The 19,417-nt window shown below is 41.2% G+C and overlaps 1 protein-coding gene across 1 annotated transcript; it reads right to left on the bottom strand.

Annotated features, from left to right (window-relative positions):
• Positions 1 to 10,909: 10,909 nt before the first annotated feature.
• LOC117734859 (cytochrome P450 4V2) lies at positions 10,910 to 18,841 on the bottom strand. The gene is made up of 11 exons (XM_034539166.1): positions 18,605 to 18,841; positions 18,354 to 18,466; positions 17,764 to 17,849; positions 16,685 to 16,875; positions 16,499 to 16,568; positions 16,242 to 16,368; positions 15,955 to 16,134; positions 15,449 to 15,551; positions 14,584 to 14,718; positions 11,422 to 11,601; positions 10,910 to 11,308 (listed from the first exon to the last, which is right to left on the bottom strand). Exons 1-11 carry the CDS (start codon positions 18,795 to 18,797, stop codon positions 11,139 to 11,141), a joined length of 1,548 nt encoding a protein of 515 aa, XP_034395057.1. The 5' UTR covers positions 18,798 to 18,841; the 3' UTR covers positions 10,910 to 11,138.
• Positions 18,842 to 19,417: the final 576 nt, after the last annotated feature.

Here is a 19,417-nt window from a genome sequence, read left to right on the forward strand (position 1 = left end):
AGTCGATTTGTATTTTGAGATGTGAAATAGTTCCACTAGTTGGGGAACAAAATGTAAAGTTAGAGAATAGGAGGTTAATAATCTGGAGAACACTAACAGGAATGTGTTCTATTTGTTCAGTCTGATCAATACTGAGCAACGAAGCTGCAAGTTTGGGGAAATTGCGAACACAAAACACGTTTCCAGAGGAGATGAAAATGTGATGAATGCGAATGATTCTCAAGCAGATGTTGAAGTCGGCTCAAGTGACTCCCCTTGTGTGTGTGTTTGTGTGTGTGTGTGTGTGTGTGTGTGTCCCTCTACGCCACTCAAAGTGTTTCTGTATTCGTTAGTGTTTTCTCACTCTTGCAGCTGTTGTCAAATTGGTAAAGATATTGTCCTAATTTATTGTATTTTATCTAAATTGGTTTCTTTAGTTGTAAGTGTTTGTTGAGCTCCCGGGATAATAATCTGTGTTTATTATTTATCAACAAGAATCCATGTGGTGACGTCTAGAGGGCCAAAAACAAACTGGTTTAGTTCCTCTTTAACCTGCCGGGGGCCCCACAGACCCCACATGTCATATCTCACAGGTGCTCTATTATTCCAATTTGAATGACTTTTCTGGTCAAGCAATTTGCTCACAATGTCATTGTTTTCTATTTCTGTTTAGTTAATGCGTTTTATGAAATGCCAATGTGTTGGGATCCTGAGGGACTCCAGTCGAACACAATTTATCCTGCATATGCAGGTTTAATAGGTATATTAAAACCAAATGGAAACAAATAAATACAGCTATTTATTGAGTGTTATTGATGTTAGCACACATTAATTTCACATCTAATATTGTTTTGAGAAGTTTACATTTTGCTTTGATGGTTGTTTCTGACAGTAGTTTTTATGTAAGATGAGGGTTTAGACCGTGGATAGCGCCGTCACCGTGGTTACGATAATGAACACATGGTTATGGTTATGTCACGATCGTGGTCATGCAACTGACGGAACATCTCTCAAGTCTCTGAGACCCCCCTGACCTGTGTTGCACGCAGCCCAGAGGACATTTGTTCCTCCGAAGAGAGAAATCTTTTAAACCAAAACATAATTACAATCTTACAAAAGGCCATAGAATTTAAAACGGCTGAGCAAATATCACAAGAGGAAATGAATTAACTATTTTCAGCCGTGGATTAATGCGCATTGAACTCCAAGGCCTGTGTTCATGATAATAAACGGGTATTTGGCTGGGAAAGCAATAGGCCTACTTGACATTGTTGGTTTTGGTCTTTTCATGTGTTCCCTGTATCTTTTTATTAATCTTTTTGTTACAGTAACTTTGAGGTAGCAACCAGAAATATAATGTTAAAACACATCATTACACTGGCGTTGCTGTTACAAATATGTTAATTAAAGTACTCGTAACACTTAACGCCAAAGAGTGGCGAAGACGTAGGAAGTGAATCATTAATCGTGTTTGAGTTTAATTAACAGGTGCAGAGGTTTACTGTGACGTCAAAGAGTAATCCGAGTGTGGGCGTCTGTCTGCCCGGGTGTTTTGATAGGTGTCACATTTAAATCGAGGAATCCATCTACAAAAATGAATTTGCTGTAATCCATAGACATCCCACATAATCCATCTATATATAAGGAATGAACAAAACTAGACAGTTTAAAGACCGATAAAAACCCGCAACCTAATTTCTTTTGAAAAGACTATATTCAGTATTCCTTCAGGGTTTTCTGCCAGATAGGGTCTTATTTCAGTTTAAAAACAATATATAAATAAATAAATACAAATGCGTTGTCTTCTTACCAACCGCTTTAACAAATCTAAAAAAACTCCTGATGTTGATGATGTCGCCTGAAGGTATTCTTCCTCCCAGAGGATGATGAGCCACTACCACTGGGGGGCCACGTCAGCCACCGGCTCGTGGTTTCCCCCAACGCGAGTCCGTCGGGACTGAGGGCTCAACAGAGGGGGGCCGCCTCCCGATGCCCTCATGCGTCAGACAAAACCTCCCTCCCTAAAATATCAAAAGGATAGACACGAATGCTTTTACGTGGAAGTGAACTGAGTTTATAAATAAATACAATATCTCGCCTTCCATTTGTTGTGCAGGTGAGACATCCCTCCAGGCCCATCGTCTTGATGCTCTCTCTGGAGGCTACAACGAAACATGTCAACTTCCTAGTATGATCCCGGGCACATGATGGCGATGTTTCATAAAAGGGCATCTGTTAATGTGGCCGACGGATACGAGATCTTTTTCACCTGTGGAACTGTTATTCAGAGTCTATATGTTGTGAGCAATGTGTATTTGATCATGCAAAGTGAGCTGAGGAGCTGTGGAGATGGAAACAAGCATGTGTTGCATTAGTGTAAAAAAATAAATAATTCTAAGCATCAAATAACGGGCACTAAACACTCGTGTTGTTTCTCCGCCATCTCACTTAAATGCGGCATGATGTCAATTGGAGGCGGCGGACACACGTTGGCTTTTGACGCTGCCCGATTTCCAGGAGGGCAGCGTCAAAAATGGTGCTTCTTTTTTTTTAATGGTGCATTTTTTCTCTCGTACATCCTCGCTCCTCGGAGCAAGAGCCTCGGGACGGCCGTCAATATGGCGGAACAGAACAGGTTCAGGAAATGACAAATACGGGACTTGGGACGTACCCCGTTCTGATCAGAGTCCTTTTCTTTTCTTTTTTTTGGCGTAGCAAACAACAGACTTGAGTAAAAAAAGCTGTTTAAACTCGCTGTTTACTATCTGGACTTAGTCTACAGGCTGATGGACTAAGTATAGGCATTTAAGTTATGCAGGCCAGTGCCTTGCGTGGCAGCTCCGCCATCATCGCTGTGTGAGTGGATGAATGAGAAGCAGAAATTGTAAAGCACTTTGTCCCTGGAAGGAGAAAAGCACTCTATATGCAGTCCATTTACAATATATATATATATATATATATATATATATATATATATATATATATATATGCGCCCAGTTGTATGCTGTAAAACTATTTTATTAAAATAATGATTTGCGTAGAGGGAAGCCCAGGAGAGCACTTATATGTCGCCATGTTTTGAGTGCAGTCACCATGGCGGTTGTTAAAAGGATTATTTGCTTTCTCGCTTTTGATTAGATGAGAATATAAATACTACTATCATAACTGTATGGTAACAAACAATGCTCATGGGAGCATTTCCTAAAATGTGAAACTGTTGCTTTTTCATTTAATTAATATGTACTTTTTACAGTAATATATAAATCGAATATCCAGCTGTTGAATTTGAATCAAACTAATTCTGTATAAATAATTGCCTTTTTATGGGAAGGTGATTGGAGTACTGGAGAGATGGAGATGGACGTGAGGTTAGGAATGGAGTCATTTCATTAAATGTAATTTATTTCGCGTATTGTTCCATCTGCAGATGAGCAGACGCGCATAATCTCTGTATATCTAATATCCTAATTATGTTGCGTAATTTGAAATGAAGCTGCTAAGGTCACTCTGATTTAGTCCACACAATCCAAACAAATCCTCCCCATCATGCACAGTTAATATTTGGGCAAACATGGCTGCCAGAATAAATATTCCATGGCCGTTCTGGCTGTTTGGTCAGGCCGTTTCGACCCATCAGCCGTCATCCTACTTCGCTGTTATGTGCTGGTTTTACTTCCCCCAACTTCCCCTTTTTTTTTAAATATAGGCACGATAAATAGAATGGATCAAGTGACTTAGTAGGATTTAAGATCGTTGTATTATTTAATTATTTGTGTTCACATAAATGGTCCAGACTTTGAATACTGTCAGTCAGATGAAAGAGCTTGAGGACAAGAGGTCGAGGTATTCTAATTCAACCTCTGTGATTAAAGAAAAACAAATTGAGTGGCTCTGGTTCGAGGGACCGTGGAGCTTAAGTTTTGATATCCATCTTTGGAGAACATGTTCAGCTTTTGGACAAGAATGTGTCGGAGGGAAGAGGAGTGGACAGATGCTTTGTGCTGCTTCTTCTTCATATATGGAGCTGCTAAGGATTCAGTCCTGCTTTAACCTTGGTCCTCTTGTGCGTGTCCGCCCTGCTAATGATTATGCCCCCCGTCCTTCTCCTAACGCACTGCTCTGCCCCTTAAAATGGAAATGCACTGCTCTCTGGTACAATTTTGGTATACAGTCTCTCTCTTTTTTTTTTTTTCTTTCTTTATCCCACGGGGCACCCTGGGGTCTCGCCGAGAAGCCAGTCGGAGAGTCTGATAAGGTGTATTGTTTTTAAAAAGCATATAAATCCCCTTTTTTCTTTCTGTCTGTTAGCCTCGATATCCCACCACAGTGTTGTGCGATGTGCTGTAGTTGTCATGTACTACTATTTTTTTTTTTTTTTTAACCCCTGTAATATTAAACCTCAACTTCCGGCCCACTTAACTGTGGCAAATATTTTTGTACAATTTCCACTCGATTTATCCGCAGAGGGGGGGACATTGTAATTATTCATGGCAGGGCTAAAATGTTCATTATCACTGAAAGAGAATTATTGACTTCATCGGTTTATGCGTATCGTGATAATTGATGTAGTTAATTATAATAATACACCTGGTGGCAGAGTCTACCATACATGGTGCCACCTGTTCCTCAGGAGATGAGCATTCATAGCGTATTGTGTCACCACTCGCCACAGGCTCGGGGGTTTGATCCCCTTCTCCCCCTGTCGCGATTGTTGGAGTGTCTTTGGGCGAGACACTGACCCCCAAATTGCTCCTGATGGTTGCCCTTTGGATGAAAGCACAAGATAAATGCAGTCCATTTACCATGATTGTATGATAGCTGCATCTATGTGTGGCGTTATAGCTTTGCTTAGCCATGTGGGTGTGTTTCCTCGCTTTTAATTCTTGTTATTGAGAGCTACGGAGAACTAAAGTCAAATCCCTGGCATGGGCATGGGCTGTAGTTGCACAGTATACTTCATTCTGAATCTTTCCTTTTTTAAAAGGTGTTTGTGTCAGGATTTGACGTCAGGCAGATTCTTTTAATTGCACATTTAATTCTGAGAATTAAATTCCCTCACTCGTTTCCCTCACTAGCACCCTCGATCCTCTTGTGATGCATCTGCTGCACATCTTTGACTGAATTAAGACAACTCTGGGTTGTAAAGTCTTAGCCGTGGCTGAGTTGTAGCGAGGCACGGCGGTGTGTTTCCTGCTAGTTCTGTTAGCGGTTAGCCGAACACACGGTATCAAAGCCAAACGGTAAAAGTGAGCCACTGTTTCTGCCGTGAGGTACTCAGCAGTATGTGAACTGTTGGAGCCGTTAGCTGGTGAGCTGACCAACACACCATCCAGTTCATTACCTGTGGGTTAAATACACTGTCCATGTAACTAAAAGTGTTCAAAATGTTTCTATGGGGCGCGGAGTAACGGCTGTGGATCGGTGATGCACTCAGCTGTGTTATCGCGATACGGCAAAGGACTCCCGCATCTGAGCAAGTTGACATCTAATGTGAATATAATAACACTCAATGTCCATACAGGACCACAATGCCTTCAAATGATATATGTAAGAGAATAAAAATAAAACTCCAATCCAACACCTTTTTGTTTACCCGCGGCTACTTATAATTGAAACTTAACACGAAGCATGTCCAGAAAGTCTTCCGCTTAAAGAGAAATGACTGTACGAAGATGATTCTGGTGTCAAGGTACAAGAGGGCCGAAGCACTGATGTATTGAGCTGTGGCTGGATTTCAAGTCTTACCCCACTGTCGTAAAAAATTGGAGCCATGACCCACATTTCAAACAATTTAGCTGTGAGATTAAGTATTCGTGTACTTCAAGGCCTTCGCCGCCTTCAGCAACGCACACACCCCGTCCACCTCCAATGTTTGGGGATAACTGGCTCACATGTTTCTATGGGAACAGTTAAGATGGCAGACGGACAGGTTTATTTTAACCCCCAAGAAATCCTTTGTTGGCTGTGACTGCCAATGTCCTCGGCAGATGGTTCAGATGATCTGATTTGTGGGATCATTGCTCCTATGCTTTCAGTCTGCCTGATAACTCATTTGCTTTCCTTCCTTATCATCTTTCTGTGTCTCTGTCCCCTTCACTCTCTCCATCCACATCCCCCTGCCTCGTTCCATATTGGACGACACATTTGAACCCTAGTAGTGGCATTCAATTGGTGTGTGTGTGTGTGTGTGTGTAACCAACCAATAGAGATAGCAGTGTGTCATGAAGCTCCAGCATGGTACTCCGTCAGATCCAGGGATACTGTCACATCCCATCCTCCTCAACACTGGTGTTGCTCTGTAGGCCAGGGAGGTCTATAAGACACCACAGAGATGTAGATATAAATACTACAACGTCCCACTACACCTTCTCCTCGTGTCCCCGAGGCAGCCGCAGCATCTCCTCCATCGATGTTAATGGGTCATTAACAGGGATTTGACTATTGTTTTAAGCTAACGGCATCAATAAACGGAAGGTCATGGTTCGTGACTCGCATAAATGGCTTGTTGTAATTAGTTATGGTCTTTAAAGCACAATGAGAACCATGAATGAAACCTCACTAAAAAATGCATCAGTTTTTGTTGATCAGATGGATTTTAGAGGACGGATTAAAAAAAACATTTTATTTATTTTTCCATTCGTCACGTTAATACACAATTGACTTTTTTGTTGTTTCTTTTTTTTATTTCATTTTTTTACATTGAATCATCCCTGGCATTACAAGTAAAATAGATTATTTTCTTATGTAAAGGATAAGCCTGAAGTCTTTGTCAACAATAACAAACTAAATGTGTATTACTCTGTCTCTCGTTGTACCCTTTATGTGGAACAACGTGGTTATTTGATGTGCCACACAGACAATACCAATACCCAAAGTCTAATTTGAACTAATATGTAATTTCTTATAATTAAAGGAACAATATGAAACACTTTAAGGGGATAAATTGGCAGCAATGGAATTGCCCTTGTCATAACTACGTTTTATTCAGTTTATAATCACCTGAAACTAAGAATCTTAGTGTCCTAAAAAAAAGACATTTATATCTACATATATCTACACCACAGAGTCCGGCCATGTTTTCTACAAGTATTGATAAGGCCCAACGTTAATGGTGTCTTCATTAGTTCTTTTTGATGTTTAGAGATAGTTTATTATCACACTGCAGCGTGCATTTGCAGCCCTCTGTCGGGCTGAGCTCCTCCAACTACACACACACACACACACACACACACACATAGTATACACAAACACACACACAAAGCGAGAGTAGATAAGGCCGCTGTGGTGAAGTGAAGAATACTTGAGTTGACGGCAACTATCCTTGTTATTGTACGTGCAATAAAACACGCGAGAGTAAAAAGCCACAGTGTGAGTCATGGGCTGTGAGAAAATTAAACACATTAATCACGGTGGATGAGTTCGTTCTGTACGGATTTATTCTATACTTTGTGTGTGTGTGTGTGTGTGTGTGTGTGTGCAAATGACAGCCGGAGGGTTCAGTTTACGCCGTTTGTCTCGTGGTCAGATTGATCTTGTCGAGTGTAAATCAGTGTCAGGATAGTTTCCTCACTGCAGTAAACGTTCCAGGCTGCAATGTTCCAGAGAATGGACATGTCTTTAATGAAGCTTTTTTTTTTGTTTTTTTAAAAGGGAGATTGCACATCTGTCCTGTCATTCAAGTGTCAGAGCATGGGAAATCTGAGACTCACAGGCTATAGACTACACATGCTAAATGCAGCTGTCAATCAACATGAAGCCGCCGGGCTTTCAGACAGGAAAAAAAAAACATTCGGACCGAAAAAAAGAAACAAAATTTAGATACATTCTGCTGTTTGTGCTGTTCTTACACCCCCTCACACACACACACACACACACACACACACATACACACGCACACATTCAGAAAAGCATACACTGCTGCCTCTCTCTGGCCATCAATTTGAACTACACCTTATTTAAAAAGCACAACAGTTTTAATAACCATCATTTTATAACCCACTGCTATCACTGTCTTGTACGCCGAGACCGTATTGTGTCCTTGGAGCATATGGGTTATGTTCTCCCTGTGCAGTCACAATATTCCATAATCCGATGAAATTGGAAATCTATCTTCATTTGGTGCTTTTTAAAGTGGTTTCATTCAATTTCATCACAGGGCCCGAGGTGCCTGTGATGAAAGTAGCTGACAGTAACGTCTGATTTGAAGTCTTTGATGTTTTTATTGTTGTTTCACAATGTTTCTCATGTGTCTGCTGGCTTGTCTGAAAGGAGATCAACACAGTCAATGTTCAGCAATGGCTGGTAAATAAAAGACATCAAATACTTGTTAGAACATGTGTGAGGCTTGAAACTCCTCAAGGTTGAGCGATGTCTGTGATGGTAGAGATGTAACTGCACTGAGGTCATGACCTCAATAGGTTTCTCCTTTAGAATATGACCCAGAAGCAGGTTACTTATTATAATGTAAAGGTATAAATAGCTGATATCGACATCACTTGACGCAGTGTTCAAGTCCAAGTCAAGAAAAAACAGGAGATTCATGAATAATTAAACCATTAAAAGAATAGTATTTTTAATTAAAGGTGAGAACAACAGCTTGTTTCGCCAGCATGTCGAGAAACTCTTGAAACTTTGATTTGTTTTTTTATGAATAAAGAATTCCTTTTAAACGAATGAAGCCCGGAAAAATATCAACATTTGTTTTATTTCTTTTTCATAGTTTTAAGATCTCCGCAAAAATGATCTGGGCTGCAAGAAGTTATGACCTTGCTGTGATAATGTCCGTGAGCATCTTATATGGCTGATGAGGAATACAAAAAATCAAACAAATATAACAGAGAAAACGTTGGATTGCAATAGCATTGATGTTTTTCATTTGTTTCTCCTCGTTGTTAATCATCTCATGAGCCCTCGGATTTATCTCGTGACCCCTGTGGGGGGAAAGGTGTGAGGGGGTGTGGAGGGGAGGGGTTGGTAACCAGTGCTTTACTGGTTCATACAGTATCTTTTTTTTTGGAAAACGGCACACGGACTTTGAGCCGGTTGCAAACGTTCTTCTGCACACATCTGCACTGATGATGATTATTATGTTCAACAACTCTTCATGAATTAGTGTTCTTCCCTCCCTGTGTAACTGTAGGAATGATACACATGGAGCTTTCTCACCGTTGCGGCAAGTTACTGAAAATTATTACATAACCGCAATGCGCAGCAAAACAGAACGGAGGCACGGCGTAATGGGGTCAGTGCACCCTCCGCTTTTTCTTTTTTTTTAATATTATAAATATTTTTTTAAATATTTGTATTTAAAAAAAAAAAAAAAAAAAGAACATTGCAAGTAAAGAGGAACTCTGTGTCCACAATATTTGCCAAAAATAAGTTACTGACAAACTATGAAATAAAACATAAGAAAATGTATTATCTACTCGGGGAAATAATTCTGGCACCATCCACACACTATGTTTATAGTCATGTGTACATACTTGTTGTTTTTACTACTTTTGAATTGACGCTTCTTCATTAGAAACTATCTGCATATTGTCCTACTGCCGTCACTGATTATGAGCAGAAGCTCCTTAATCCGAGCCATTTATTTTGAGATTCTCAGATAAATGTAGTTGGAGCCTCAGCCATTGATTAGAGATGTGCTCAATAATTCAAATAATGGCATCGGAGAAGAGCATGCGATTCATCATCAGTAATGCCGTTTTGGTTTTGGCCAATGACCCTTTGCAGCCATGTCAGCTAAATCATCTGGTGACATTATGGATGGGGTCATTTGTAAGTGTGCCATGCTATTATTACTACTTTGTTACAATAGATCCTTCTGACCTCAATTCAGAGTTTTGCACATTATAATCATAATAAACCTGAGAGGATCCTCCAAAGAGTTCCAGCCACCAGGGTGATGAGAGGTCAGGAGTTTTAACTAATAGGTTGCTCATGGCGAATTTGACAATGCTCAGAGTTGTGCGAGACGTTTTTGTGCCTTGAAATATATCCGTTTTATTCTATTTGTTGTTCTGTCACAGGACATGGCCTTATTGTTAACGATATTAGCCGTGGTGTATGCCTCGGCGTGAATCCGTGATATCTTGTTGGCTATATTTGTGTGTCGAGTCTATGTCAGACTCCGTCACGCCGGATGGAGGGGATCCCCCGATTGCCTCCTACACTGAGCGTATGTTGCATTGGCTCCGCCTCTCTGGTGGCTTTTGCTTTAATTCCCGTTACACAGACTGTCTTTTTCCAGCACACGAAACAAGAGAGTGACGCACAGTAAATAGATGACCTGCCAAACACGTTAATAAACTAACTTTAAGATCTGTAGTATGATGAAACTGCAGCTCGGGGTTTGGAATTTAACATTCAGCGGAAATACTGCACAAATGAAAGGCTTATCTTTTGTGTTTGTAAATGTAATGAATATGTAATGAAAATGTTTGTTATTAGGTCCTGCTCTGCACCACTAACTTCAGGCTTTCTTTACCAATACCACAAAACATGTATCGGATCATATTGATCCTTTATCATACACTATAAGTATAATTGAAAAATTAAACTTCTTTTGTTTTTGTTTTATTTAGAATTGTGGATATTAACAAAGAAATGATAATGAACCAAAATAGTTGTTGATTTCAGTATATATTCCCTACTTTTCTTAAAAAGCATGGGACCTAGAGTCACTGCCAGAATGGATGGCAGTGACTGATACCAGTGGAGTAGCACCATTCATCTAAATCATTAATAATCACTAAAGTGTTTCATAACGACCAGCTACTTGTCTAAAAGCAATATAACACGTTTCATTTATTCCCATCATAATTTCTTAGCTGTTTATTGCGAAACCTATTCGTACAGTTATTTTTCAGCGCTCTTTGGGCGGAACAAAAGTGAGCAGAGTTGTCGAGCCAGAAAAGTGAATCACGGAGCAATTTCCCATGGCGTAGTTTCTTTATTTATGAAGGCTATAATGATGACATGAATCTTAAATTAAACACCAAGGTCGCTGTTCTCCCCGACCCTTAAGAGGGTACTTAGAAGACATTACACTGTCCGCCACCATTTGAATCGGAAAGGATGTGCTTTGAATAGAGATCGCAAAGGAAGATTAAGTTAGCAGAAATCTTCTGTGGACCGGAGCGCAGGTGCTGATTTGATTAAGTTTGGGTTTTCCTCTTCTCCAGTTTGATCCGGATGCCCTTCTCTGGTCGCAGGATGAGTTCTCCCACCGGCCGAAGATCTTCACGTTCCTGACACGCTTCAATGTTAAAGTTACGCAGAATGGACGCCAAGACCACCTTTTCTTCCATGAGTGCAAAACGTTGACCTGAGGAAAGTTATAGTGGAACACACAGTCAGCAGTTATTACGGAGTCTCTGTGTAAAGTAACCGTGGAGACGGGTCCAGTTAACTACAAATAAAAACCCGTCCAGTTCTTACCGATGCAGTTGCGGAGTCCAGCGGAGAAGGGGACGTACGCATATGGAGGCCTTCCCACTGAATTCTCCGGCAGGAAGCGCTCTGGCCGGAAGTCGTTGGGCTCGGGGAAGTATCGTGGGTCACGGTGAAGAGCGTAGGTAACGATGATGGCATTGGCACCTTTGGGGACCGTGAAACCATCTGCAGGTACGGCAGAAACTTAATCACTGTACTGTAATTACTGTGCATACTAATCACTTAACACACTTTGTTTTGATGTACGATCATTATGAATTTTGACTGCCTCAGCTTAAGCCATTAGATATCACCACACACAAATGAAAGCTGTTTTAAAACTTCAAAAAAGGGTTGAGATGAAACTAGTGTATCAAGTCTGCGAAAAGATGAAATCACAACAACAAAGTCCAATGGCCAGTTTGCTGGTGCCCTATTGAACTCTCTAGTTATGTCACCATATACTCGTATCTACACCATTAAATACAAAGTGAGATGGGTATCCTCAAAAATGAATATCAAAGAGAATGTCGAATGTCCATTTGCAGCGTAAACCAATCAGACCAGATCAGTATAATGCTAATAATATATGTGCAGCCTGATCTTTAGCTGCAACTGTGCAGAAATGGCAGCTTTAAGTATAATAAATACAATATGAGTTAAGTCTAGTAGATTTCTGGCTATGCAAGCCCTTCAAGTGGCCAGCACCCATAATATCACAAAGATTCAATCAGATTCAGGAGAAACGCTGATGGATCATTACAACATGAATATAGTTGTTTTTTTTATTCAAACCTTTATACCTCAGAATGTAACCATGACCTCGGCCCCTCAAATACCTTCTTTGAGAATTTGACTATCCCCGCCATGTCAGAGGAACCAAACACTGACTTACGTGCAGACATCTTGGTGGCTGTAAACATCGTGGCCATAAAATCTTTACAAAACAACAAGTCGCCCGGTCCTGACGGGTTTGCTATGGAATTTTATCAAAAGCTTTCCCTTATGCAGACGACACACAAATCTACATAACTATATCACCAGGGGACTACAATCCCATACAAGGGCTGGCGAAATGCATTGAAGAAATCAACAACTGCATGTGCCAGAATTTTCTTCAATTAAATTAAGATAAAACAGAAGTCATTGTTTTTGGTCCCAAGGACGAACGATCGAAAGTCAGCGCTCTAAGGTGTAGTTATGGATTTAGACCTTAACCTGAACAGCTATAGCAAGACCATTACAAAATCAGCCTACTATCACCTGAAGAATATATCAAGGATTAGAGGACTTATGTCTCAACAGGATTTGGAGAAACTTGTCCATGCATTTATCTTCAGTAGACTTGACTACTGTAATGGTGCGTTCACAGGTCTCTGTAAAAAGTCAATCAGATTCAGAATGCTGCACCTCGAGTCCTCGTGAAAGTGGATCACATCACTCCAATTCTGAGGTCTTTCCACTGGCTTCCTGTCCAACACATAATTGACTTTAAAATCCTGCTGCTGGTTTATAAAGCACTGAATGGGTTAGGGCCTAAATACATTTATGATCTGCCGCTACCTGACGAACCATCCCGACCCCTCAGGTCGTCTGGGACTGGTCTACTTCCTGTCCCAAGAGTCAGAACTAAACATGGAGCAGCAGCGTTCAGTTTTTCTGCTCCACATATCTGGAACAAGGTCCCTGAAAGCTGCAGGTCTGCTGAGACCCTCAACTCCTTTAAATCCAGATTGAAGTCCTTTCTGTTTGCTGTTGCCTTTAATTTCACAAGATTCAAGGATATCTATCAATTTCTGCATCTCACTACTGCATTTTCGTTATTTAACTGCACTGCAATTTCTATTCTATTTCTTGCTTTTTGACTTTGAATGTCCTTGATTGTTTTTAAATCTCGTTTTCTTTTGCATTATGTTTTAATGGTTTTTGAATTGCCTTGTTGTTCAAATGTGCTATACAAATAAACTTGCCTTGCCTTCAGCTGGCATCTATTCTCAGAGCAATGTTTAAAGAAGAGCTCTCCTTTCGACATTCTTCTTGTAACTTTGAGACAGGCCTTTATCTTGCTGCTCTCTAAGAAAAATGAAGATCTGGTATTATGCTCATCATATTGTCCTATTTCCTTGCATAACGTAGATGTTAAAGTGCTGTCTAGGGAGTGTAAACCCAGATATTGTCTTACCTGATCAAACAAGGCCGACACTCAAATCTAAGAGAACTACTCAATGCTGTCCACTCGGTTAAAGTGCCCAGAGGTCGTGGGTTCTCTTGATGCTGAGAAGGACTTTGACCGGGTTGAGTAGAAATATTCCTTTGTTGCCCTTCTAAAAATGTGGCTATTCCGAGGAATTCCTTTTCCTGGATTAAATTACTTATTATTTCTCTCCCCTAGCAGCTGTAATCTCTGGCAATACTCAATCTGGCTACTTCCAGTGCCCACTTTCTCCTCTCTCGTTTGCGATCGCCAATGAGCACCCTAGATCTGTGAGGACTTCAAAGGTATATCTTAAGGTTTCTCTTCACGCAGACGATTTGCTGTTGTATGTCTCTGAACCATCTTGAGCACTCTCCTGTCTTCTATATTTCCTGAATCAATTTGGGAAAATATAAGTATATAAACAAAATGTACAACATCTTTTTCCGCTCAATTGTGACGCAGATGCACTTCCTTCTAAACTTTTCCCCTTTTTAAAGGTGGCCTGAGTTGGTATTAAGTACTTTGTGATTGGTGCCACTCGCTCCTTCCAATCAACTTACTACATTGTCCTTCTGAATGAGTGTAAACCGGATATGAATTGCTGGGCCTTGTTGCCATTATCATTAGCTTCAACCTAATATTTACACAAACAAAATTAGTCTAGAGAAAACCCGGGGTAAGTAATTGATAAATATATGGTCATTTTGTGGGTGAATCATTCCCTTTAACGTGACGATTGTGCCCTTATACTCTCAAATAAAAATATTTAGAACATGATGCAATCCATAACCTTGAAGAAACTCTGGGGAAGAGACAGCTCCAACAAGACTATAAAATAAATGCTATGGGACAAATAAACCTAATTTTCAGTCTGGCCTCTCCTGGATTCTTATAGAAAATAGCGCTGCTTTTGGGGATTTGCACTTAACGAATGAATGTTTGTCGAGCGTCAACACTCGTCTGTAACTCACTGATGTTGCAGTCTTCACCGATGCTGCGGGCAAAGAAGGGCACAGAGGGGAACAGTCGCAGGGCCTCCTTGATCACACACTCCAGGTATTTGAGCTTCTTCAGGTCCTCCATGGTCGTGGGCCGGTCGGATGCACCTTTGACCATAAAACAGTAAACACTGTTAAACTCCTACTAGGTCTTCGACCAATTGGTCATCAGATTGACAAGTGACAAGAGTCTGCAATCTATGGGGTCAAATCAGTCTCAATAATTGCAAATGCACACAGAGAGATTCACAAATGCAAACACAAAGATTCACAAATGCGCACAGAACAATTCACAAATATATTTGTTTTACAAATGCACACAGAAGGATTTACAAATACGTTACAATGCACACATAAATTCTTGAGACTGATCTGACCCCGTAGCAATCATTTCTATGAGTGTACGTTGCAAAAGAAAATCCTACCTATAGACAATTATACATTACCAGGTTTGATAAAGAAATGTAATTATTGTTTTTACATACAAAAAACAACACATCCTCACAAATGCCGACACTCGACCAGTGGATCTAAGCGGCGAACTTTGACCCTCTAGATACCCCCCTGGAGTAGTTTTTGACTTGAGCTCACGTCGTGGAAAAACAAAATGCACGGTGGCCATTGTAAAATCCACAAAAGCGGTGAAAATAATCAAATTATTCTCTATGTATTTTGGCAAGGACTTTCACATCTATTATCCCTGAATAAGCTCCCCCTGAGCAGTAAAGAACAAATCCGAACCAAGATGAGTCAAAAAGGCCTTTGGGCGGGGAAAACAAGCGATGTCATGAAAGTTAGAAGATGTGGGGTGTCGGGGCAGAGGGCATGTTGCTGTTACCGAACACCTCCTGAAGCTCTTGTTGAACTTTGCCGTGTGCCTCGGGGTGGGAGCCCAGCAGATGTACGGCCCAGTTCATGGAGGCTGCTGTCGTATCGTGTCCCTGCACGACGAGGGCCATGAAAATACAGAGAAACAGCACATTGTTTATGTGTTTTAGTCGTTTTTTGTAAGTGAGAGTATTTTAGGAATTTTAGGAACGTGTGTTGTGTTAGTGTCATATATATATTTGTGCAACTGAAATCAGAGGAATGAGTGAGGACGAGGAAGAGACAAAAATAAACTGCTCAGTAGAGAGCAGATCTCTAGCAGGTGTGTTTCCCCCCCCCCCCCCCCCCAATCAAAGAAGACTTTAATCTCACTCAATTATTCCACCCGGGTGCCTTACAGTTATCATGGCTGCGAAGATAACAAAAACTGGGATTTATTCATGTCGTATCATGATAACTTTAATGGATCATAACTGGCAGAGACCATAATAATAAATTGTATTTCTAACCACCAACCCTGAACATAAAGGTGTCCACTTCTTCCTGAATGTCCTGGTGGCTCATTCTGGTGCCATCCTCATACGTGGTCTTCAAGAGCATGTCCAGGAATGCCTGTCTTTTCTTTGGGCTCTGTTCAGAGTCCCTGTCCCTGTCCTCGTCAGCATTGGAAACGATCTCCGCTCTTTCTTTTATCACCTGAGACATAAAAAAAAAAAAATGTAGGTCACGGTTGAGGCCGAGTGTTGATTCCGCAATCAATTTTTTTAATGTAAAAGAAACTGAACGTCCACTCCATTGCTCACGTTGTGCGTGAAGGAGTGCAGGATCTTGAGCGTCTTGTCGTGCTCCCGGCCTTCGCCGAAGTAGTTGTACACAAAGTCGACCCAAAACCACGGTGACCTCTGTCTGCGGCTCACGATGTCACTCATTCTAAAAGGAAGGGGGGGGGGGGGGGGGGGGGGGGGGGGGGGGAAAGTTAGGAAGAAGACAGACAGGAAGGAATTAATCATGTAAATATTCCCCTGTTGTCGTCTCTTTGTGTGATGTCTCAATAACTCACTTGTACACACTCTTCACATACTGTGAGTCAGACTGACTCTGGGCGTAGACTTTCTTTCCCATTGCAGTTTCTGGGAGAAAAAAAAAAGGCCATTTGATAGTTGAACATCTTTCTTTGTGGTATTCAGACCATTTAAATGTGCACACGGGGATAAACGTTTATGTACATGCACATATTCTCACTCACCACAGATGATGTCCAGGGCGCACAATGTTATGTGACTGAAGCAGTCGAATTCACCCTTCCCGGCCTTCTTCTCCAGCTTCTTCACCAGAATATCGGCCTGCTCGTTCATCACCTCCAAGAAGTCCGTCAGGATGGAGAAGTGGAAGGTCGGGGTCAACATCTTCCGCCGCTGACGCCACTTGCTCCCAGTGCTGACCAAAAGCAGAGGACATCAAGGAGAACTTACACAAGGCACATATCCTTAGAATAAAATGACGGAAGAAGCAGAGATGAGAACTTTTGACTGGTTCATCGTCGATTCTAATTGCAGCAGTTGGATCAAGATTTGACCTTTTTGACATTTCGGTAACGCCTTGTTGGAGTGGCAAAGGGGCACGACAAGGGCAGCTTCAACATCTCCTCATAGACATCTCCACACCTTTTTGTAGATTCATTGGAAGTTTACGTCCATGCTCTCACTCGTCCATACATGCATTGCACCACTGACTCCGTCCATACCTCCACGCCCCCTCTTATTTTTCCTATTAACTACATTTGGACTCCCCCTTGTTACAAGCCTGGGCCGACCTTCATGACCACAAGCTAGTAAATTAGAATATATTGGGACCGTCTAGCCTTTGCCCTCGCTCCTCCATAGGGACAGTATTTCCACTGGAGAAGATTGTCAAGATGTTTATCACACATCAGTGTTCCCCAGATGATGATCCCTATTCCTTCTCAGACACTTAGGAGTACTTTCTTACTGTGCCACCTTCAGGTGGAATTAGGAACTGATTGATTGTGGGGACCCCCTTTACCTTCTCCCCATCTTCAGCCCAACGTTTCCACTACCATGACTCCTTTAAAAAATAAAATGACAAATCCCCATTCAATTCACTTTTTACATGTATATGCTTCTATAGCACCACCCTCTGGCTGCAAGTATGCACACAATTCAGTTATTTTTTGCTATGCGATCACAAAAGGGGCTTTGACTTATGTCCCAGTTGCATACTGTGCATATCTATGGGTCTTTATTATTTTTATTCATTTATGTCCTCATATTGTCTGCTCGCTACTGACGAGCTTTGAGTAAATACCTCGTGAGAAGGCCGGTTCCAAGCCAAGGGTGGAGGAATTGGTATAGATAGGCTTTCTCCATGTGGACAGTGTTGGTCAGAATCGTCTAAAAAAAAAAAAAAAGAAGAAAGAATAAGCAATCAAAAACAACAAAGTTGCTATTCAATAGATAACTGGAATAGGGAGCATTGGCAGTTATGTAGCAGTTACACAGGCTGCAGTCATGGAGAGATCAAAAAGCAAAATGACTACAAAGAGACAAAATAAGTACAAAAAGTCTGTTTGTAGACTGTCGTCCATTGTCTGTGCCCAGTGTGTAAAAGTGCAACGACATCCCAGATCGACCATGTTGTCACGAGGAGTAACCGTGGTTGAGGTCAACGGTTGTTTTGCTGAATTCGTCTGTCGCGCGGCTCTCTAGTTACATCTGTGCCGACACGTTGACTGTGATGACTCTACGAGTCACTCAATGTGGATACAAATAAAACACCCTTTTCTACTCCTATTCACTTGCTGAGGTTACACATTTACAAGATAAGGCGTATGGTGGACAAAAGGCCGTTTTCCACCTGCCGTCGGCGTGAAATGTGCAGCGGTCAAGTCCCTGTACCTCAACATTTTCCGCGTGAAACAGAATCACCAGTGGGACCGGTCCAATCCAGATTTTGAATAGCGGCGCATCTTTGAAGTCGCGGGTTAAATCCTCAATTTGACGAAAGAAATCTGAAACAAACAAAGACAAATATGTCTGCAAACACAGTATCCATACAGCGATAAGTAGGCAATTACTTAATCAGTTATGTGAGTCAATTAAAGGTGCTGTGCTGTGTCAGCCTTTGGGGCCTCCGGCTGCCTTCTTACCACCGGCATTGGATTTGAACTGCAGTGCGTTTCCTATGAAGGGATAGGTCCCCGCCGCCTCCGGTATCGGCTTCATGGTGAACCATTTGTGCAGGTAATCGCTCAGCAGCCGGTAGGTGAGGTAGGTCAGAGTAGCGATGAAGATGCTGGTTCCAAGTAAAGGAATCGAGTAACTGCCGAGCGATCCAGCCATCTCTTCTTGCTGTGTGTGTGTGTGCGCGCGGTGTACACACAAGCGTGTATGTGTGTGTGTTTAAATAGCCTTCGCCTGCTGTTCTCTGTAGGCATGCCTCCGTCGGCCCACTGGGTTAAAGTGTGACCACATAGTTATTTATTGCTGTTCATAAGCCTATAAAACGATGTCTTGCGACACTGAACATGGGAGGTAGAGATACAAAAGATGACAATGACTATGGTAAATGTTGGCCCAAATGATGTAATAGACATGTTAATTATTAATGATTTTTTACTTGCCCTGATTAAGACCTCTGTCATATACGTCTCGTCAGGTAAAGCCTAATGGTTAATAAATAACAGCCTTATCCGTGTGTCGGTTGTTAAAAATGTACGTACATAATAAAAGAGATGGCGTTTACCCTTTATCCTGGTTTATGGAGGGCTTTTGGTTCTTGATTTGAATGAGATTTAAATACTATTTATAACTTAATTCATGTTAATACATTCTAAAACAAGTTATTTGTTTTTAATTGAATATGTTTTGTTTTCATTTATTACTTTAAATTAAAAAACATGTTTTTCAAAATATATTTTGTTTAAAAAAAAGTAAGTAAGCACAATTACTTCATTTTAACT

The sequence above is a fragment of the Cyclopterus lumpus genome, chromosome 1 (genome assembly GCF_009769545.1).
Source record: "Cyclopterus lumpus isolate fCycLum1 chromosome 1, fCycLum1.pri, whole genome shotgun sequence".
Classification (NCBI taxonomy): Eukaryota; Metazoa; Chordata; class Actinopteri; order Perciformes; family Cyclopteridae; genus Cyclopterus; species Cyclopterus lumpus.

Coding starts and splice junctions, on each gene's coding strand:
- LOC117734859 (XM_034539166.1), bottom strand. CDS start 18,797: ATGGCTGGATCGCTCGGCAGTTACTCGATTCCTTTACTTGGAACCAGC. Junction 18,467..18,604: donor GTTCAAATCCAATGCCGGTG/GTAAGAAGGCAG, acceptor TGTTTGTTTCAG/ATTTCTTTCGTCAAATTGAG. Junction 11,602..14,583: donor CGGTGAAGACTGCAACATCA/GTGAGTTACAGA, acceptor CCGTACCTGCAG/ATGGTTTCACGGTCCCCAAA.